Source organism: Lytechinus variegatus, chromosome 3, assembly GCF_018143015.1.
Source record: "Lytechinus variegatus isolate NC3 chromosome 3, Lvar_3.0, whole genome shotgun sequence".
Lineage (NCBI taxonomy): Eukaryota > Metazoa > Echinodermata > Echinoidea > Temnopleuroida > Toxopneustidae > Lytechinus > Lytechinus variegatus.
The window spans coordinates 37,113,249-37,135,896 of NC_054742.1; the positions used below are offsets into that span (position 1 = coordinate 37,113,249).

Genomic DNA, 22,648 nt, shown 5'->3' on the forward strand with positions numbered 1-22,648 from the left:
ACTTCTGCAAAAGCCAGTCGGCTCTGAAGGGGTCACATTGGCACGCCTTATGAAATATCAAACCACCGTTGAATGCTTTTTTAATGATTGGGATGCTTTTTGAATGTCTCGTGCTGAAGGGTTTTTTTTTATCCTTTATAGCCGTCCCTGGTATTACTGATTGTTTTGCTCGAAAGTTTGGTCACATGAACAAGGTCAAAGGTCATTTACATGTAGGGTCATGAACCTTATAATTCATTATCACATGAGTGATTATTCATCTTAATTGTTTTCAAAGTCAGCACTTCTACTATATTGTATCACCTATCACAAGTGAGACTGCCAGAGGAATTCTATTTGTTTTCTTTCAATAATAAGACAAGAGAGCCCTACTGTGATACATTGATTGAACAAAGGCATACACAATGGTCCTCTCAGTTTGTATTGATTAAAAGGTCAACCTCTTCCTCTGTGCTAGAGGCGTACATATTTCTCAGTGCTCTGTCATGTATCGTGGTGATTCATGTACAGACATTGTTTTTGTAATGGTTTGTACTTGTTTGAACTTTTCAATAATATAGAATTCCTGTGAGCTTGCGCTTGATATTATATGAAGCTCATCTTACCAGCACTATTGATGATAATGTAAATTACTATATTAATTATATTAGGCAATTGTCAGCATGTGTGCCTGTAGATTCATGGATTTACACAAAAATGTGTCACATGACTGTTGACTAAAGAAATCTGGGGTGGTATTCTGAAAACGTTCTTATCTTTGTTCTTATCTTTTATCTTATCTCACTGAGATAAGAAGACGCTAAAATCATTGCAAATCGGTATTCTGAAAATCTTCTTAACGCGTTCTTATCTCTGTAAGGACTGCCCCCTTCTTATCTCCAACACGCCCATTTTTAAGATTTTACCAATAAAAATGCGCTTTATATTGGCAGTTTAACCAATAGAAGCGTTCCTTATGTGTAGAGAATATCATGGGCGCTGCGCGTTCACCGTTTCTGGCGCATTGCGCGAAATGGGCATTTTATACGCAATGACTGATTTTATTATGTCGAGACGTCCACTTGCAAAAAAAAGTAAGAAAAGTAAATAAAGCAGGTACGAATAAAGAACAAAATATGAAGAAAGAAAGTAAGTAGGTATGAAAGAAAGAAGACAGAAAAGGGTCAGAATGAAGCAGAAAAAAAAGATGAAAGGGACAAAGCAGAAAATAATGAAAAAAATAAAGAGTAAACGAAAGAAAGCAAGCAAAAAGAATTCAAAAATAAAAAAGAAAGAAAATAGAATGAATAAAAGAAGGAAAAGGAAGAAAAAAATAGAACAATTATCCATGATAAAGTGAAGGAACAAAAATGAAGAAAAAAAAAGAAATTAACTAAAAGGAATACACACAAAAATAGAAAAAGGTCAAACTAATAAAGATGAAATAAATTAACAAGGAACCGAAAAAGAAAAAAAGTCTAAAAAAAAAACGAATGAAAGAAAGTTAGAAAGAAAAAAAAGAAAGAGAAAAAAGGGAATAAAAATGTAAAAAGTGAAGGAAGAGAGAAAAAAAGGAAATCAAACAAAGAAATAAAGATGAGAGAAAAAATGAAAGGAAATTTGACGCAAATATGAAGACTACAAAAAGATAAAGAAAGAAAGGTAAATTCATAGAAAAAAGAAATAAGGAAAGAAAGACAGAAAGAAAAAAAGAAGGAAAGAAAGAAAGAAAAAAAAAGAAAACGAAAGGGAAAATAAAAAGTTGGGAAAAAAAAACGAAAAAAAAATCAATGGAAAGAATAAAGAAAAAGTTAATAGAAGAAAGACAGAGAGAAGAAAGAAAGTAAAGAAAAAGAGTAAATAAAGAACGAACGAAAAAAGAATGACAAAATAAAGAAAAAAAAGAAAGAAAGTAAAAAAAGACACAAAAGTGTCAGAAAGCAGAAATAAAAAATAAGAAAAACTAAGAATTATTAAAGGGAAGGAAGAAAAAGGGGGAAAATGAAATGAATGATTAAAAAAGGAAAAGCATGTATAAAAACGAAAGAATGGAAGAAAAATAAGGAAGAAAAATAAAGATTACAAACAAGTGAAGGAAGAAAGAAAAGGAAGAGAAACGGGGGGAAATCAGAAAAAAGACTCAGTAAAGAAAAAAAAAGAAAGGGATAAAACGAAAAGGGAAAATAAAAAAGGAAGAAAGATGAAGTATAAATGAAACAAAGCAAAAGAAAAAAAAAGAAATTAAAAGATTCAAACAGTACAAAAGTAAAGATATAGATGAAGAATGAAAGAAAAGAAGAAAGACAGACAGATAGAAAGGACGAAAGACAGACAGATAGAAAGGAAGAAAGACAGACAGATAGAAAGGAATAAAAAATGGAAAAGAAAGAAGGGATAGAAAAAAATAGACGGGCAAAATAAAGGGTGAATGAAATAAATGGTGGGAGGAATACTTGTGGGTACTTGTTACTACTAGAGGCCATCGATTTTGAGCAAGAAAAAACGTGGACATCGTGAGATGTGATAACCCTCTAGCTATCTTAAATATTATCTTAAATATCATGAAAGATAAGAAAGAAAAAAGATAAGAACGTTTTCAGAATACCACTTATCTACATTCTGTTCTTATCTTTTAGCGCGCTTTGGTATTATATGCGCGAGTTGTAAATTTACGCGCTCAGCATTGGGTGGAGAGCAAGATAAGAACAAAGATAAGAACAAAAGATAAGAAAAAGATAAGAACGTTTTCAGAATACCAATTTAAGAAAGTGACGTAGATAAGAACAAAATTAAGATAAGAACGTTTTCAGAATACCGCCCCAGGTGATTATTATTGGGGAGAGTAATGGGACAAACAATCAATTTTGAAGTGATTTAATTGTTGCTATTTTTCTTATAGCATGTTTTAAAAAATAATAGAGTGTAATTTATAGTGAAGGCACCATTTCCAAATAAAAAGTGGAAGACAGCAGCAAATTATGAACTGAAACACATACGCCTTTTACTTTGAGACAAAATTGTTTTTTGTGGATTTCTCAAGGGAGGGGATTTCACCTTGAGGGCCTTTGCATGGATGCAAGCTCTTTCTCCCCATTGGTATTGCATTTGAAAATTATCAACATGTAATAGGGTGATTCCATGCTAGAAAAATCAGTCATTTTTGCAACATTTTTCAACTTGCAGTCCAAACAAACAACTTTGTTTTGTGGTCATACATGTAAAAAAGTACTACTGGTTAGTCATACATGTAAAAATGACAACCAACAATAATATGTTGTCCATGGGTAAATTAACAATTGAAAATGTTGCATGTTTTACGGAACATTTCTGAGTCTTGTACGACACACAACATTTTCACCTTTAATTCATCCATATAATCAACATTTTTTGTTGGTATTTAGTTTTTCACATTATTACCCACAATAATTTTATGACAAAAAATAAATGTTTATTGCTCAAGCAATCAGCTATAGAGAGATGAGAAATTGTTGTCAAACTGTCCCATACAACATACATGGAATCGTCCAATAAGCCAATTCATCAACACTTCATATTTTTTTACATTAATTTGGGGGAGGGGGTAATCCAATATTCCACAAAATTGAAGAAAGTGTTTATTTTTACATACATTTGTGCTAAAAATGCACAATTGAAATTTGATGTACAGTGTAAGTTGTTTTTTATACCATTTGATATACATGAGATCAATAAAAAAAACAAGAAATAAAACTGCATTTTCTTGACTGTCACAAAGACTAAGGTGTAATGTAGCAGCTTAATGAAAAACCAACATTATTACTCATACATCATTTGTCATTTACTAGATTTAATGTCATTTTATTGAATATAACTGCATTTTAGTTTAATGGCGGCAGTATATTCACTGAGGTGGCGTCACTCACTGCTAATAAGTTACATAATCAGGTAGTGCACTGTACGCGCTAGTGTGTACATGTGTTGATTGCATGAAGCATGCGCCTGCTGTACTTTTCTATTATGACCTACATAGATGGATCAGAGCAGCAACAAGCATTGCAAGTCTATCACAAACTATTTTAGGATACTATTGGTCCATCAGGAAAATTTAATGTTACAGTCAAACTCCAAGTCTACATGCAGGTAGCCTAATCTCTGTATAGCGTTGTGTACATAATAGCACATTGAGATCTTTTTTATACAGGACCTTGCCATCTGCATAGAATTTGAGGTTTATATGTTTGTTTTGATTGATATATATCAAATCAAATACAACAGAGATTTAATTGAATTGTGCAAAGTTTTGTAGGGGTTGGAATGGAACCAATATTGAAATTGAAACTTTAGCATGAAGATTACTACTGGTTTAAAAACTACTTTTTAACCTTTTACTGTGCTTTTTATAGCTACTTGAAATGAAATATTGTATGGCTGCATTAAACAGAAATATGTAATTAAAATCTATATCCCAATTAATATATAAACCATATTTATGTAATATAACATTGATGAAAAATTTATTTTTAACATTCCAGAAAGAAGGGCCTACACAATGTACAAACAGTACAGTCAGAATTTTATTCAGGATGTACATGTACATACTCCATGGTAAAACTTGATATCTAATCAGATTTCTTGTACAAGTATTTTAGGAAGAGAGAGGAAGTGGTGCATAATACCTGTGTGACTGTGTAACCTTGGTGATCTATTTTCAGCACTTAAGATCAGCCAAGTTACTGATAACATTATCAATAATTACAATATTTAAAAAAAATGTTATTTCACATCCTTTAATCTAAATTCCTCAAATAATTTGTTATCTGCATTGATGTATTATTACTGGACACTTATTAATTATAAAAGAAAAAAATACATTTTTTGTTCTTAATGAGAGAAATAATGAACAAAAATTTGCTCCATTCATTTTATTTTTTCTTGTTGCCCTCTTTCCTATGTTTTTAAGGGAAAGTTGAACTGACAAAAAGTTTATTGTAAAAATAACAAAAATATCATAAAAATATTGGCGTAGGTTTTAGGAAATCCATCAAAGATAACAAACTTTATTAGAATCTTATATATTGTGGAGTAAAAATAAAGTCAATGAAATGTCCTTTTTGAAAGAAAAATGAAAATAGTTTTATCTTACCTTTAATCAACAGACGAGTTATTTCATACCCGCCCCTGAAAGAAAGAAATCATTTAGTCATGAACCATTAAAAAATTGAAGTTTATGCATTTTATATTGTGAACATTATAGGGCAACTGCTTATATACATTTATATACATGTAGGATGTCAAAAATAAAAAAGAAATTAAAGGATTAAATTGAGCCTTACATTAATGTTCATGTAGCATAAATACAAAATATACTAGCACAACATCATTCTCTCGCAAATGATAAATGTAAAAATATTTAAGTTTTTAGTTATACAGCCAGTTGCTCATGTAACACTTCAAAGATGATCAATCAGCTTCAACTCTGTTACCCTGAACGGTACACTGCTGATAGTGTATGTAAGTGTTTTGAATCATGATTCATGTTGCTTTTTAAATGTGAAAATCAACATTGAACACACCCTTTTAGTGTTTTGCTTTCTTTATATATTATAATGAATGTAGATTTTACTCTTCAGTCCATGATACTTTCAAGCCCAAGTGAAATAATGTAGATTTCTGTAGAAACCAAACTTGGTTTGTTTTATGCCAGGATGACATACATGACCCATGTACATGCACATTTTAGTAAACTGGTTGATTAGGAGCATGTACAGATATGATCATATATACGGTATATATTCCAAATTATACATTTAAGTGAAATTTGCAAATGTATTTGAATTAATTTATAATAGCAGAGTTGGGATGTACATGAAAAGTGAGGAAGGAAATGAGAAAATTTGATTCTATTATGGACGTTAAGCTGTTATTATTAAACCACTACAGTCAGTTGATCTAATTGTATGAGATTTCAGGAAAAGCTCTCCTTTTCCTGAATGTTTGCTGGAGCCAAGAATTTCTATGTCACTGAATCATAGATTTGCTGGTTTTCATTATTTTAATACTCCAGTTGTTATCATAGCATATTTGAAATGGGTGCATTAATCCTTTTCAGATAATTGGCTAAAAGCCAGACATGTCAAGAATTATTTTCCATTTTGCTACATGTACATGTATCCAATTGGTGAAAGGTACATATAGTACAAATGGTAGTTTTGCCCATCAATCAGAAGTTGGTGGCTGTTTTTTTTCTCTCTCTCTTTCATCCGTCATATTGACCCACAAGGTAAAAAATAATGATACATCATGTTAAATACTGTAGAAGTGTGTTGCACTTCTATTTTTGTCTCGCCCACCAGAGGTGAAGGCGAGACTTAGGGATCCAAATGTCGTCCGTCCATCACAAATCTAATGACACATAACTCCACTTCCGTAAGTCGCTTTTCAACCAAACTTGGATGGTAGATGGACTTGGGGGACTTGCATGTTATGCTGCAGTTGGAGGTCACATGGTAAGGTTAAAGGTCATTTTCAGGTCGACGTTAAAGTTTATGTACATGCAAGACTCTCTAACGACACATAACTCCACAACCGTTAGTCGCTTTTCAACCAAACTTGGATGATAGATGGACTTGGGGGACCTGCATGTTATGCTGCAGTCGGAGGTCACATAATAAGGTCAAAGGTCATTTTCAAGTCAACGTTGAAGTTTACATGCAAGACTCTCTTATGACACCTAACTCCGCAATCGTAAGTCGCTTTTCAACCAAACTTGGATGGTAGATGGACTTGGGGGACCTGCATGTTATGCTGCAGTCGGAGGTCACATGGTAAGGTCAAAGGTGATTTTCAGGTCAATGTTAAAGTTTACATGCAAGACTCTCTTATGACACCTAACTCCGCAACCGTAAGTCACTTTTCAACCAAACATGGATGTAGATGGATATGGGGGACCAGTATGTTATCCTGCAGTTGGAGGTCACATGGTAAGGTCAAAGCTCATTTTCAGGTCAACGTTAAAGCTTACATGAGAGATTCTCTTATGACACCTAACTCCGCAACCGTAAATGGCTTTTCAACCAAACTTGGATGGTAGTTGGACTTGGGGGACGTGCATGTTATGCTGCAGTTGGAGGTCACATATAGGTCAAAGCTCATTTTCAGGTCAACGTTAAAGTTTACATGAAAGATTCTATGATGACACCTAACTCTGCAACCGTAAGTCACTTTTCGACCAAACTTGGATGGTAGATGGACTTGGGGGACCTGCATGTTATGCTGCAGTCGGAGGTCACATGATAAGATCAAAGGTCATTCTCTGGTCAAAGTTAAAGTTTACGTGCAAAACCTTCGTATGACACCTGACTCCGCAACTGGAAATTTTCAACAAAACTTGGATGGTAGATGGACTTGGGGGACCTGCATCTTGTGCTGGTCGAGACACAAAATCGCTTTTGCCTTGTCTTGATATACAGTGCATTGCTGCTGGATAGCTAACATAATAACTTGCCATAAAATCATTCATTTCACATGCATGTCGTGCAGGCACAGTCAATCACATCTTCACCGCAACACAAGCACAGTCAAGCATGCAAAACACACTGATCACATCAACATGCGCTATCACTCAGCAAAATCCCCGCAAAAATACAAATTAGGTCCTTAAAATTGCATTTATCTGTGCCATATTTCCAAAGCTCATGATGGATTTGTTCAGATTCAGGAAGCGGGGTCCCCGAAAATGCACTAGAAATGAAGAGATCTGTGATTTTTTTTGAGTTAGCAAACTAATTGAGGATTGTATCTTCAAGAGTACCCATGAAAAACCAAATCAGATTTTTTCTTTCTTTATTGCAGTTACAGCGATATTGGACTTGGCAATTATTTTAGGCCGTTGCAAGAGTGATCCAAAGCAAATTGCTCGTCATTCATGTGTATTTTTTTCGCTTTTTATCCACCAAAAAATAGTAAATATCAAGAAAATTGATGTGCCAATCAAAAAGGGGTGTAGACGCCGATGAGACACATCACTTTTTATATTTTTCAGCCAATATTTTAGAAATGGTAAAAAGTAAAAAATTCCATGCGGTGGCCAAAATAGATGAGCACGAGGACGATAATTCACTTTCTTTTTTGACTTGGCCTTATAAATTATATGTGCATAATGTGATTGATGATTGGACAAACTCTTCAGGAGTGCCAGACAGTCATGCTTGCTAGGTTAGCCAGGAAGTTTCCATGGCAAATGTCCTCCAATTTGCAACCAGTCAGAAAACCTCATAATAAAAATTAAAAAACAATGCCAAGTTCACAACAACAACGGTTAACTTCATGGTCCTGAAAATGGTGACTGATGAGGCTAACGTTGGCATTACCTATCATGAAACATATCAAGGTTACCATGAAATATTTTACATCTCTCTCTCTCCTTTTCTTTAAACTCTCTCCAGCATTTGAATTTGTGAAGTTGTTCTATTGTGAAGCATTGATATTTTTATTGAGTATCTACTTTCCTTAACACAATTGCATCAGGATTGAAGGAAAAAAAGAAGTAACCATTCTAGGAGGGCTTAATGAATTCATTGTCAAATTCAATGGACCTGAAGGAAGTAAGTACCGGTACATGTATGTTGTGAAAATGTAATGTCATGTAAACCTACATGTACAGTAAACCATGAAGAGCACACACTACTTACATGTAGATGTTGTACATTAGAACTTCCTCAGGCATTCTTAAAGGGGAAGTTCACCCTGACAAAAAGTTTATTGTAAAAATAGCAGAAAAAATAATAAAAAATATTGCCGAAGGTTTGAGAAAAATTCATCAAATAATTAAAAAGTTATTAGAATTTCAATTATTTGATTTGTGACGTCATATGCGAGCAGCATTCCTACATAGCGAATGGTAAGAAATCAATGAAATGTCATTTTCTCATAAAATTGAAAATGGTTTTCACTGTAACTTTTGTATATCAATAGACAAATCGTTTCACATCCGATCATGAAAAGAAAACAAAATTAAGTCATCAGGAACCATACAAAATTTGAAATTCATACATTTTATATTACATAACACATGGGGCATCTGCTCGTTTATGACGTCACAAATCCAAAATATTTTTTTCTGCTATTTTTACAACAAAGTTTTCTTCAGGGTGAACTTCCCCTTTAAATCATGTCAAAATACATATGTAGGCCTACTTGATGTATTTCATTGTAATAATTTATACCATATTAATATATTTCCATTATACTTGTATTGATTTTTCCCTGAAATGGTGTAAATGATTCAAAGAAAATAAATATGCACATAATCAAGGAATTATAGGACACACTAAAATCCAGATCGAAAAGCCGAAGATATGATCAGATTATAATGATATGTGTTTTTGACATTTTGAACTTGATGTCTGCATATTAACCTGTGGTGCATGTTCAGAGTGGCTCAATCCCCCACACCCAGGTGAAACCCAATTATTGCTCTTGACCATCTGAGTACTTACAATTTTATTTCAGTTGTTATTTCATATTTTAGTATATATCACTCCCATAAAGAAATATATATAATTACAAGATCTTCATTGTAGGAGGAGATTGTGTCAAACTACAAAAGTATATTTTACCTGTGAAATTCTTGGCTGCAATAGTGGCAATAAGTTATATATCTTTAGAATAAACAGTGTCCTTTATTATGTCATAAATTGCATTTCACTGGGTTCCCACAAGAAGGCCTTATTTTGGTGATACATGTACATGTAGATAGCACTAAAAACCTTTTTGCACTGACACAACGATTCACTCTTTAGTGGACATAATGGGTTCTCTCGAAATGTCAACCTAAAGCCTATGTATATTGCTCAAACATTTTTTTTTTTCTGATATTTTCAAGAGAGGGTAGAGGATTCATTTGAGGTTTTATGACCTCTCAGTTGTATGTAATAAACAATATCTGCAGTGTATTTAAATCCTCTCCGGTGATTAATACTGTAGATTTCATGCTTTTAGTTTGGATGCATTTTCAAGGGAAAGTTGTTTTTTCTTCTGAATAGTTATTATACAGTGAGGATTTGCATGTTTGTCTTTATCCTATCAAAGCTAGTATTAGTGGAAACAGTGATATAACAGAATAAAGAATAAACAAGACAATTAAAAATGAAGAAAATGGAGTACTATTGGAGGAAATGTCATCAACATTCTTAGAACAGTGTTTAGCTTGTGCAAAAAAAAAATTTATATAACACAAATTTCAAGACTAGAAGGATGTTTTTTACAGTTCTTTTAATACTTCGACAGCAAGAAGGGCATTAGTAACTTCATTTAAAATCATTTCAATTTGTGCTGCAAACAAATGCCTTACACAATATGTTGCCTATTCATTATTTTCCTGTAGTGATAATTTTTGTAGCAAGTTCTTGTGTTGTTACCTTTTACTCTGTATTTCAATATACTCTTTCTGTACATCCAACTCTCTCTTTCTCTGATTAAATTGTCACATCTATCAAATATTTCCATCTCATTTTATATGTGATATCTTTCTCTGTTTTGCCTCTCTGTTTCTATAGCACCATATGAAGGAGGGATATGGAAAGTCAGAGTAGATCTACCAGACAAGTATCCTTATAAGTCACCTTCTATTGGTAAGTCTGTAATCCTGTTCACATCAAAATTTCTTCAACTACAGTGCGTATGAAAAAAATGTTTACACTTTGAAAAATTCCTGGGAATTAAAAAATATACAACATGTGGGTAATTTTTCCACACATAATCTTAGGTTTGAGTCTCATCTATCCAATGAAAGTAAAAGTTTTGACAGAATGTTACACTTGAGTGAGCACTCTTCCATTTTTGTACACCTCGCAGAAATCTGTTTGCGCAAAAATGCTTGTTTTCATGCTGTGTCAAGGGGAAAGGGTGTAATCAAATTTACCCTTCAAAACATTTCTCATACATTTCCCTTGCACTTTATAGTCAATTGAAATAAAACAGATACATTCAAGCATTTTCTAACAGTTTTGCCACCTAAATTGAAATTTCAACACTTAGTAAGCAAACCTTTACCCTTTTTGTGCCTGCTGGATCTGAGTACATAACTAAATAATAATAATCCGCTTTTATGTAGCGCTTAATATATCGGAACGACGTGTCTAAGCGCTTTACAGATATATCTGAACAAAAGTTTATATCGGACATCTCCAACATTTTTTTCATTTTTTTATCATTTAAAGTGGGTTAACATTTCATTTTTTATTTAATACTTGTTTCTATACACCTATTCCAAGCTTGACAATGATTAACAAAATGAAAATCAAGACTAAGCCATTTCATGTTAATCACAGCTGAGTGTAAAGCAAATATCGTCAAGATGGCCTCGGTGTGTGGGGGAATTGGATGGGGCGCAATGCACTCTTCAAAATGTTTTGGGCAAGGAAACAAGTTAAAAAGGTAAAAGATATCTTCAAATCAATTTTACTAGCTAAATTTAACATGTTCTTCATGATTAAGGTCTAATTTGCATAACTATTTCAAAGTTCTGCACAAATCATTTTTCACTATTCAAAAGTAAGTGGTGCTCACTCAAGCAGAAATATTTTTCGACAGCTATATCGTCATTTGCTTAAATGGATCTGTACCAATGTTAAATGTGGAAAAATCTTCAGGATATTACAAATGTATAATTGTACAGGATTTTTTCTAAGTGTAAACTTTTTTTTGATACGCACTGTAGTTTCCACTGAAGGGGAGGGTACCTATGGTAGGCTCCTCGTATATACAACCGAAAAAAACTTAGGACACAAAGTCATCAAAAGCTGTAGTAGTTGGTTGATGATTTATTTCATAGGGGAAAAACCAAAGACCCCTGCGTTGTACAGAAATATACAAAAATATCATAAATACATCATCATAATGTGATTACTATTGGATGTCATCAGCCAAGAAAAAATGTGAATATTTCTGTAAATAAGAATGTAGTTCAATAATTAGGGGCAGTGATTTTCCGCTATCGCGGAAAATGGACGGAATTCACTGAATCGGCTGTTTGAAACGGAAAGTGGCTTTTCAAACGGAAAATCACGGAAAACATGTTTTTTCTCAAAATGCACAAAAAAGCAACAGAAATTAATCCCAAATCCTCAAAATACTAATATCAACTGAAAAACACGATCTCACTTTGCAACAACAATCATGACAATCAACACATCATAACTACACTCGAGCCTCTCCATCACTCGATCGTATCCAAATTAGTTTACACTTCCGTCCTCATAGAAGGCAGAATCCGGCCGTGTGTTGCTGCCCTCTTCGTTTGGTCATAATATAATGATTACGGTGATTCATCAAATCCAAAATGGCGGATATTCGGAAGTCGTCAACTGCTCAAAATGATGTCCGAAAAGTCCCCAAATCAGCGATAAAATCCCATTTAACAATAAAATATTGCTAATAATGTGAAAGGTGAGAATATATTAGGGTAGATTATGTTACCCTAATTTTTTTTTTAGCTCGAATCTCTTCGATTAAAATGGATTTAAAGCGATGTTAGTACATTGGTAGATGCAAATTTTGAGCAGAGCTAGCATTTTGACATCGCTACTCGTTGCGTATTGGTTTTCTATGTAAAAGGAATTGTCAATTTTTCTTGTACACAAAGTGTATGGGGAAACAGAATTTCCGTTTCCAGACATGCTGAAACGGAATTTGAGATTTTCTGTAACGGAAAAGGCAATTTTTAGAATCGGAAAATCACTGTCCCTAAATAATTAACTTGAAGTTTAATATATATATTCAATCCATGAATAAAACAGATTAAACATTTATCACATGGATTTAATATTCCACCAAATGTAATAAAATATTTTGAATAAATCAGATAGTATAATTGGCATTATAATACAAATATCTATCACATCTACATCTACTTCTTTTTGTTTCGCCCACCAGAGGTGAAGGCGAGACTTAGGGACCCAAATGTCGTCCGTCCGTCACAAATATAATAACACATATCTCCACAACCGTAAGTCGCTTTTCAACCAAGCTTGGTTGGTAGATGGACTTGGGGGACTTGCATGTTATGCTGCAGTCAGAGGTCACATGGTAAGGTCAAAGGTCATTTTCAGGTCAACGTTAAAGTTTACATGCAAGACTCTCTTATGACACCTAAGTCCGCAACCGTAATTCACTTTTCATCCAAACTTGGATGGTAGATGGACTTAGGGAATGTGCATCATATGCTACAGTTGGTGGTCACATGGTAAGGTCAATCATAGGTTTTTAGGTTTACTTTGCGTTAAATTAAAAAAAAAAACAATTTAATTAATTGCAGACAAGTTATTATTACAAGTTATATTTCCTTAATTGTAAATAACAAAAGTCTAAATAATCATTTCTGAAACTAGAAACTATGAGTTAAAAAACAAGTTCAACAAAAAAAAAAAAAACAAGTTCAACAAACAAAAAAAAACAAGTTCAACAAAGAAACAAATGAGTAGGGGAAGGCGGGGTAAGTTGAGCATAGGGGCAAGTTGAGCCACCAGCCCCAGGCCAATAATGAATGAGTCAGACATTGTGGTGGTGTCATGTATTGATGACCCATAGCATAACCCCTAACCCCACCACATTGTCTCCAACTTTGAAACAAAAAGTAGTTTTTTAGAGGGAAAAATATGAATTTCAGCCAAAAAAGTAAAAAAGAGTGTGAAATAGATAAGTGCTCCATAAACACACACGTCTTTAAATATAATAAAGACATGATAACAACATTATTAGTCCAGGTATGGATCTTCATTCTTGTCATAGTCTTTTATATGATGGATGCATAATAAATGTGTGGATACAAAATTATCGCAATAAGTTCGGACTGGGGTAAGTTGAGCCAAACAGCATGGGGCAAGTTGAGCCATGGTAAATCCTATGGTAATGTATCTTGAAAAACAAACAAACCATAAAAATCGATTGAAATGCAGGCTGAAAGGAGTAAATTTACATGACTGCTCTTTTCCTTTTACAGGATGTTAGTATTTATAGAGAATTAGCAAGTGAAAAGACTTTAAATAAAAAATTGACATGCTGGTTCTCCCCCCATACATGTTGTACATAGTTTTTGTGGCTCAACTTACCCCAGAAGGTGGCTCAAACTTACCCCATATATGGGGCAAGTTGAGCCATTTGACATCATTTTTTTCAAAGGTCACGATGACTTTCAGTGTGGGGATAGAAAGTTATATATAGGTGGAAAATATTTCAGAAGAATGAAATTTTAAGGCAAGGTACTTATTTCGACAAGATTATTAATCATATAAATTCTAACATGCAAAAAGCAAAAACTGTCACAACTTACCCCGCCTTCCCCTATGGTATAGCACAAGTGTCACACCAAAAAAATTGTAAAGGCAGCTAATGCAACATTCAGTCATACTTTTAAATAGATGACTGTCGTGAAGAATTAAACCTACTTATTATTATAAATATACAGTAATCATGATCTAAAATCGTTACATGATTAACATACCTTGGGATATAAAGCCTGGGTAAAGCTTGCCACGTACAAACTGGATGACCTTGGTAAAGCCAAATAAAAACCTCTATCGATGGCTAATAAGATGCAAGTGATGCTAACACGCCTACCCATATGGCCTTGCCTAACATAGCTAATTTGCATATGGGTGAACTATTTTAATACAATTGAGAGAATTGACTAGAATTCTTCTCATTTATGTATACAAATATTTACAGGCCATTCATAAGTAGTAAATAAATGATATAGAAACCAGACAATTTAGTCAGTGGGGGAATAAATGAGTGAAACGTTTTTGAAACTTTGTGACGTATCTCAAATGGCGCCAAAAGAAACGGCTCTTGGATTAACAATTGTTAAAAATGCAATGCTCTGGAATGGGAGTGCTTCAGCAGCCCAGCGCTGCTGATCGAGCTTACCGCTCCAACTGGAACATGTAAAAGGTGGAATTTCTTTCTAAATTGGTGATGCTCTGGAATGGAAATTTAGGCTGAAAATGGGGTTATCAACCATGGCACATTTGTACCATAATTTATACTATAAAGTACCCCCTCCCTAGGCTACTTCTCTTTTGGTTCACAGTCCTTTTAAGGACTACACTCAGAGGGTCTCTACTTTCTAATCTCCAATTTCTTGCCTCTCCATTTTACTCCTATCCCTATCCACTTTTCTTAGTACTTTTCCAGGACTGAACGCATCATGTACTCTAAACCAACTTTATGATCATTCACACTGCCATGCAATCCTTCAAACATAATATTACAATATTTCATTGCAAAAGAGTTCAACAGAACACTTTCAAATTACAGCTTACACCAATTACAAACATGTGCAAAAAGGCTGCCAAAGTTTATAGAAATAAGATTTTGTGATGGAGGTCATCCAGTATTTTGAAAGGGCAGTTTCAAATAGGTATACAGTTAAATCATTAACACTCACATATTTCTTTGTTTGCCTGAAACAGGGGCCACGGAATGGTTTTCAAAGTGGGGGATGGGCTGACCATGCAAAAAATCACAACCATATGGTCATTTTTACGTTTGGAAAAAGTTCATTCTTTCATCCTTTATTTATTCTCTCTTTCTTTTCATTTTTTTTCCTTCATTTTTTCTTTACTTAATTTTTCCCTAAGTGTTTTCATTTCCCTTTTTTCTTCTTCATTCTATCTTTCACCCATTCATTCACCATCCCTTCCTTTCCCTTTTTTCTTTCTTTCTTTCTTTAGTCATTTTCATTGATTCCCTTTTTTATTATGTGCCATGATCATTCACAAAAGGATATGAAAATATATGAGAGAGAAATTTAATCATACGTGTATGGCATATTGACACTAATTTTGATCATGGCAGGCAAGATGAAATCACTTTAAAAAAAAATATTACAAATACAAGGTACATCAGTTCATGTTAAAAAAGAGGAAAGGCAATGGTGTATAAACCGCACTACTTTCTCTTGAAGCTGTAAAACGTTTTGACAAAATTTAAGGCTTGCATGCACAAAAAAAGTTTACCAAAAAAAATTTGGCCTTTAATGCCCTTTTTTGTAAAAGATTTTGACCTTGGTGCCCTTTATAGTGGCCTCGGCTTCCTAAAAAATGTGAGGTATTTTAAGGCCAAACTGGCCTTGCCCTAAAAATTATGAAATTTAAGGCCTGGAATAATGGCCAAGATTGATTTTTTTTCCAACTCTTGAACGTTCACACTTCCTATGAAAATTGTTAGACTGAGGCAGATATCATTGAATGACAGTGTGAGACAGTGCCGTAAAAAATGCATTCAAAGGGAAGTTTTATTAGTTATAACTAGTGATATACATGTAGTTAGTAATAAAAAGAGAAAAGCCTTTTCTCCAGAGAATATGCAACTTGAATTTCTGAAATCTTTTGAAAGATAATGCTGATAGAACTGGTAATCCTCGTCTTTGCAAAGTTTAGATGATTTGACTTTAATAGTAGGTTGTCAAAACTTGTGATTAATGTATTAATGTATTGATGTATTTTTCTTCTTTTCTTTTATTTCATCCAGGCTTCTTGAACAAAATATATCATCCAAATATAGATGAGGCGTAAGTTTTACCTTGCAGTAGTGCTTAAAAGTCAGTGAACCCACCAGAAAATGAACATTTTGAAAGAAAAAAGGTTCTGCCATACATGTATTTTAGATATTGCAAAATCAGGTGATAAAACATTACATTCAATAAAGTTTGTTTTTCTAGGCTTGCAAAACATTGTAGTGTTATTGTCTGCATTCAACACTCAGCAAGAAGGAATGCATTTTGTAGTGGGTTCACTAACTTTTTAGCACAACTGTATATTTGATAAATTTGTTTTTGTTTTTATCAATCTTTAAAATACCCCGCTGAATGAAGTTTTAAAGGGGTATATACATGTAGGAATCAGCGTGCGGTCAGGCAGGCAGTCCGTTGCAAATCTTGCGCTTCAAAGTGCTTCCTCAATTTTTAACCAATGCTCTTGAAATTTGGAACACACATTGGTCTGGTAAAGATGTGCAAGACACATTTTCTTCATGTGATGGAAATTTTGTAATGGTAATGATATATAATGGAAATATTTAGGTAAAATTACGGCGTTTTCATGAAATTCATCACACACGTAGGCCTTGTGCTGAGGAGGACAACACAAACTTTTTGTTTTCGTTAAAATTTGTGTTGCCATTGTAACCATATATTTTGGCCAAAAGCCCAGGAAAACTCATTGCAGATCAGAATACTTCGCAGTTTTTGGCCAGTGCTAATGAAACTTGGCAACAACTTTGGTATTCAAGTATTAAAAAACATGCAGTTCAAAACGTGTTTGAAATTGCATCGCCATGGTATAGTGCTGTTATTGATAACCTCTTTATCTCTAGTCTTGTCAATAATCACATGTTTTTTGGCCACTTAGCTATATTGGTAACTTTCTCTTGTTGTTGATAATACCTGCTATTGACATTGATTTTCCACGATTGCAGAAAACGGACAGAATTCTCGGAAACGGCCATTTGAAAGTGGCTTTTCAAACAGAAAATCACAGATAACATATTTTTCCACAAAATGCACAGAACAGTAGCAGAAAATACTCAAAAATCTCAACAAAATACAAATACTCCCACAAAACATGATCTCACTTCGCTGTAATCATGACAATTTCACTCTCGCATGCATTGACGCTTGAGCTAGCAAGTCTGAGCTCTCTGCTAGAGCTCTGTGGGACAATTTGGTCAGTAAAGGCCTTTATGATAGTGATTTTCTGTTTCAGATGAAGTTTACATTTCAGGTTTATTTTTGGAAACTGCCAATAAAATTGGATGATTTCTTTATTGTGGTGTATATCAAAGTTATTAATGAATACATTTTCTCCGAATTAAGACCCCCCTTCAGAGAAATGCAATTTCCTTGGATATTTGCATTTTCAAAAAAGGTTCAGGAAAAAATTAGGGTAGTCAGGCCTTCATGTTACATACATAGCCTATGTGTTTGTGTATTGAAGTAAACAGGTTATTGTACTGGAATATATGGAGTATCCGAGTCCACCTTCCAGTCACACCCACACTTTAGATTAAAAAAGGTCAGTTATGTCTCACCTGCGAAGCAGAGTGAGACTAGAGGCGCTGCTTTTCCGACGGCGGCAGCGTCAACACCAAATCTTAACCTCAGGGGAAGTTTTTGAAATGACATCCTAACTTAGAATATGGACCTACATGTAGTTCATGAAACTTGGCCATAAGGTTAATCAAATTTTAATGAACATCCTGCCTGAGTTTTGAGTCACATGACGAAGGTCAAATGTCATTTAGGGTCAATGAACTTAGACCATGTTGGGGAATCAACTTCAAAATCTTAACCTAAGGTTAAGTTTTTGAAAGACGTCATAACTTAAAAATATATGGACCTAGTTCATGAAACTTGTACATAAGGCTAATCAAGTATTGCTGAACATCCTGCCTGAGTTTTGAGTCACATGACCAAGGTCAAAGGTCATTTAGGGTCAATGAACTTTGGCCAAATTAGGGGTATTTGTTGAATTACCATCATAACTTTGAAAGTTTATGGATATGATTCATGAAACGTGGACATGAGTAACAAAGTATCAACATCTTGTGCGAGTTTCAGGTCACATGACCTTTTAAAGTTAATAGATATACATGTAGGATATAAAATGTGGATATAGGGGCAATCAAGTATCACTGACAAGTTTTAGGTCACATGTCAATGAACGTAGTATTGTATCATTATTATATGAATGGTGTGTTTTGTGGATAGTTATTTCATAGTAGTTTTCAAAGTCATTACTGCTGCTATATTAATCATGTGATGCAGGTGAGACCGCCAGATGCATTCCACTTGTTAATAAATCATTTTCTAGATCTCTCATGATCTAAATTGTATTAGATCAGACTCTCTCCCTATGTATATAAAGTCCTCAAAAAAAGTTTGGAAATCTGACAAATCTGAAAAATGATACCCCATACATGGAGATGCAGTGCCTTGAAATGTGGGGGAAAGGTCAAAGTTCAAAAGTTGCAAAATGACACAATATTGAAAGTCACTGTTCTTTTTTCCGAAGTGATGAGTTAATCAGCGGTTTCTTTTGTTTTCATGCACCTTAACATTAACATGAAATCAAACACACCTCTGCACAAGCAAACACATAACAAATATACAATCATGCATGGGTATGACAAACCACGACTCAAACCATGTTATCTCACAGAATCATCACTACATAAAGCCAGGCTGACACTTGCACGACTTTTGGCCACGATTTTGTCGTGGCAAGTCGTGCAATTTTGGGGCACGAACTGGGAGGCTCCCGCACTGTTTATGACTTGTTCACGCATAGTTCACGACGAGTTCACGAATAGTTCACGAATGAGTGCTCGTCAGTGTCCACATTGACACGAACTGGCACGACGAGTTCACACTTAGTTTGCGCATAGTTTACGCACTTCCCGCATTGGCACGACGAGTTTGCGCAATTCAGACGGTGTCGTGCTGAACTATTCGTGAACGCAATGTGAGCTGCTTGTGAACTATTCGTGACAGTCTTAGCATGGTGCGCACTGGCTCGCATCGTCCCGACGAGTTCACGAACAGTTTGCGCATAGTTCACGACCCGGTCGCTAAATTTTGTTGTGACAAAAATTTTGAACATTTCAAAATTCTCGTCCCGACATGGCACGCAATCACGACGTGTTTACGCACACTTCACGCCAGTTCACGACTAGTTTGCACACTGGCACGACTTGAGTCGTGCCAATGCGTGACACAAAATCGTGCAAGTGTCAGGCTGGCATAAGCCACAACAAAACATCAAATATAAGAAGCAGGGGATTGATTTGAATGGATTTTCATCTCTATTGACACAGATAAAAGAATCATGTTCTTTATTGACCCTTCATGACTATTTCTGCTCATTTTGCAGCTGTCCAGTTCAGACCTCATCCAACACTTTTGAATCATGCTCTTTTCATGATGGCATGATCATAACAAGTATGGTATCATTTTAAAGAGAATTAAATGACCTTTTCAATGATGTCAAATACATGTATGCATCAAGTAAAATTGGGAGTTGGGAGAAATTAATGGCCAAACTCAGATAGTTTCCAAACTTTTTTGATGGATTTATATATGTATATTTATGTATATTTTGTTTATTTATTCATTCATTTATTTCCTTTTTGTTTATATATTTTTTTTGGGGGGGCGGTGGTTCATTAAAAATGAAAAATAAAAAGGCCCATGTGTTTGTGTTTTATTCAGGCATGTGAGGGTGCCAAAATACACCTAAAACTCTTTAATCTGATTAACCTTTAATGTTGGTGTGTTTTTAATTTTTCAATAGTTAATGACCATTATCATGCAAAAAATTATTAAAACTGTGGTTCCCTAAAACCTTTGCAGGCTCCCTAAAAAGTGCTTTAGGAGCCCGGCTGGCTCCAAAAAGAAAAAAGAGCAAAAGTCAGGCCCTGCCCCTGTTAGGCTGTTACCTAAATTATATTAATGCAGTTGTTACAATAGTTGGCAGTTTGATTTAGTGTTCAGTTAATTATCTTTATATCTATTCTTTTTTCTTTGCCATTACATTTTTAATTGGTGGTGTTTGGAAGAAGTGATCAGCATGGTATTGTATCTCGAAATGAAGTTTGGGCCCAGGTCCTTGATAAGTGACAGTGACTGTGAAAGAATTTTCTATGTATTAAAAAAAAAGAAAAAGCAAAGAGCCAGTGTAGTTAGTGCTCTCCTGTGCCACAAAATGATAATGCAAAGCAGAGGCAAAGAGTGTAATTCCCTAAGCTACACAAGTGACATTCTGAGGAGTGCCCATACCTTGCACATTCATCAAAATCTTAACTATGTAAGTTTGCAAGAAAACATTGATGAGAGTATAGTTTTTAGTGTTAATTAGAACCCACAATCATGTTCTCAATATCTTCAAACCCTGTAGCTTCTGGGGTGCTGCTATCAGGAGTCCCTGTTGGGGCACCGCCCTTGGTCCCCAAAGGGGTCTGCAAAATGGGTAATCTACTACCACTGATCACCTTGCATGAGTTCCAGGGTCTGCAAAATGGGTAATCTACTACCAAGATCACCTTGCATGAGTTTCAGGTTACATGATCACAGTAACTTTGGTAATGTTGGGATATCAATATTTAAATGTAAACAAATGTTCAGTTTTTGAAATGTCATCAATACTTTGAAAATATAAGTTAATGTTGTAACCCCCAAGTGAAAGCCCGAACCGTACCGTCCCGTATAATCCAATAATTTGCATGCGGGACCCTCTGACCTGTCAGGTTTTAACCCGCAAGTCAATTTATCTTTGAAAAATGAAAAATATTATTTCTGTAATCCCCACACTATACAGGCTCAAATCAGGAGAATATATGCCAACTACTAACCTAGCCTAGAGTGAATTTACTTACAATATATTTAGATCCGGAGAGAAAATATTTTATTTGGTGACTTTGTACCACGAAATGGGTCCACTCTGATCTCGAAATTGAAAGCATTACGCAATTAACTCCTTGGATCGGAGCCGCAGCTCTGCACGCGCTAGCTAGCCCAGGCTGCCCAGCAAAGATCGGCAATGTTTTTTCAGTCCAGGTCGGTCAACACGGTGACTCACAATAATCATAATTACAATATTCAATTCTTTGGGACCTTACGGGCAATTCCACAGGTTGGTGGACATGAGCTTAATAATTCAAATTTAATATTTTCTTGAATTTTTTTAATACTTTAAGTCCTTCAAACATTATAGTTTCAGGAACAAGAAATAAAAAGTTTATTTTCATATGTGTATACTTTGGAAAAAATGGTCAAAAGTTGTGTCTTCCATTCTGTACCAAAATACAAGAAAAATAGTGAAAAATGAAATATGCCTTGTTACCATTTTGTTATTGCAACTACATACCACTTTATATATTTCTGAAGTTTAGAAGAGTCAAATTACTTAAAATACACAACAGCTTTTCAAGTAAATTTGTAGTACTCATTCAAAATGAATATTGCAACCTGCTCAGGTGATGTAACGTGAGTAACCAAAAAACCTACTTTGTTTTCTGAGAGAACAATTCTTTACAGTTAATTGGTGGGATTTCAAATTCTCTTCCTTCAAACAATCTTTGACACAGTGACGACTATAAAAATCATTAAAAAGTACAATTTTTTTATAAAAATGATGAAGAAAAGCTGTAACGTGAGTAACTTTGTAACGTGAGTAACCATCATGTAATGTGAATAACCAGTAAAAATTATTCAGTTAGGTAACACTTTCTGTGGGATGTCAAGTTTTAAGTCTCATTGTGAGTTGTGAAGTTATTTTTGATTAATTAAAAGCAAAATGAGGGTACACCTCTTTGATGTGACTCTTTGTTCATCAAAAAATCAGTGGTCATACAATCACACAAAAAATTGAATATTAGTAGGAGTATTCACAATGCGAGTGTGCATTAGTAAGACTTGGTTTCGATTAACCAAACTTTGAAGAGTGTTCAAAGTTCAAACAACACATTGACTGCCCTTTATACCTGTAACCCTATCTAGGCCAGGGTATTTTGGGAGTTGATATGGCCCGGGGGGGGGGGGGCCTCCCAGTCCCCCCTTGAGATCTCGTCCATTGGCCTCACGATCACGCCGAAAATTTGCGCGCAGGTTGTCTTGGACATAATCTACAATACTATA

At 34.6% G+C, this 22,648-nt stretch overlaps 1 protein-coding gene across 1 annotated transcript in view; it reads left to right on the forward strand.

Annotated features, from left to right (window-relative positions):
• The window catches only part of LOC121410922 (ubiquitin-conjugating enzyme E2 H-like), a 47,790-nt gene that overhangs the window by 8,207 nt on the left and 16,935 nt on the right, over positions 1-22,648 (forward strand). The window contains exons 2-4 of the mRNA XM_041603309.1: positions 8,485-8,561; positions 10,515-10,589; positions 16,489-16,528. Coding sequence (XP_041459243.1) covers positions 8,485-8,561; positions 10,515-10,589; positions 16,489-16,528 — 192 coding nt within the window. The remainder of the gene's footprint in view (positions 1-8,484; positions 8,562-10,514; positions 10,590-16,488; positions 16,529-22,648) is intronic.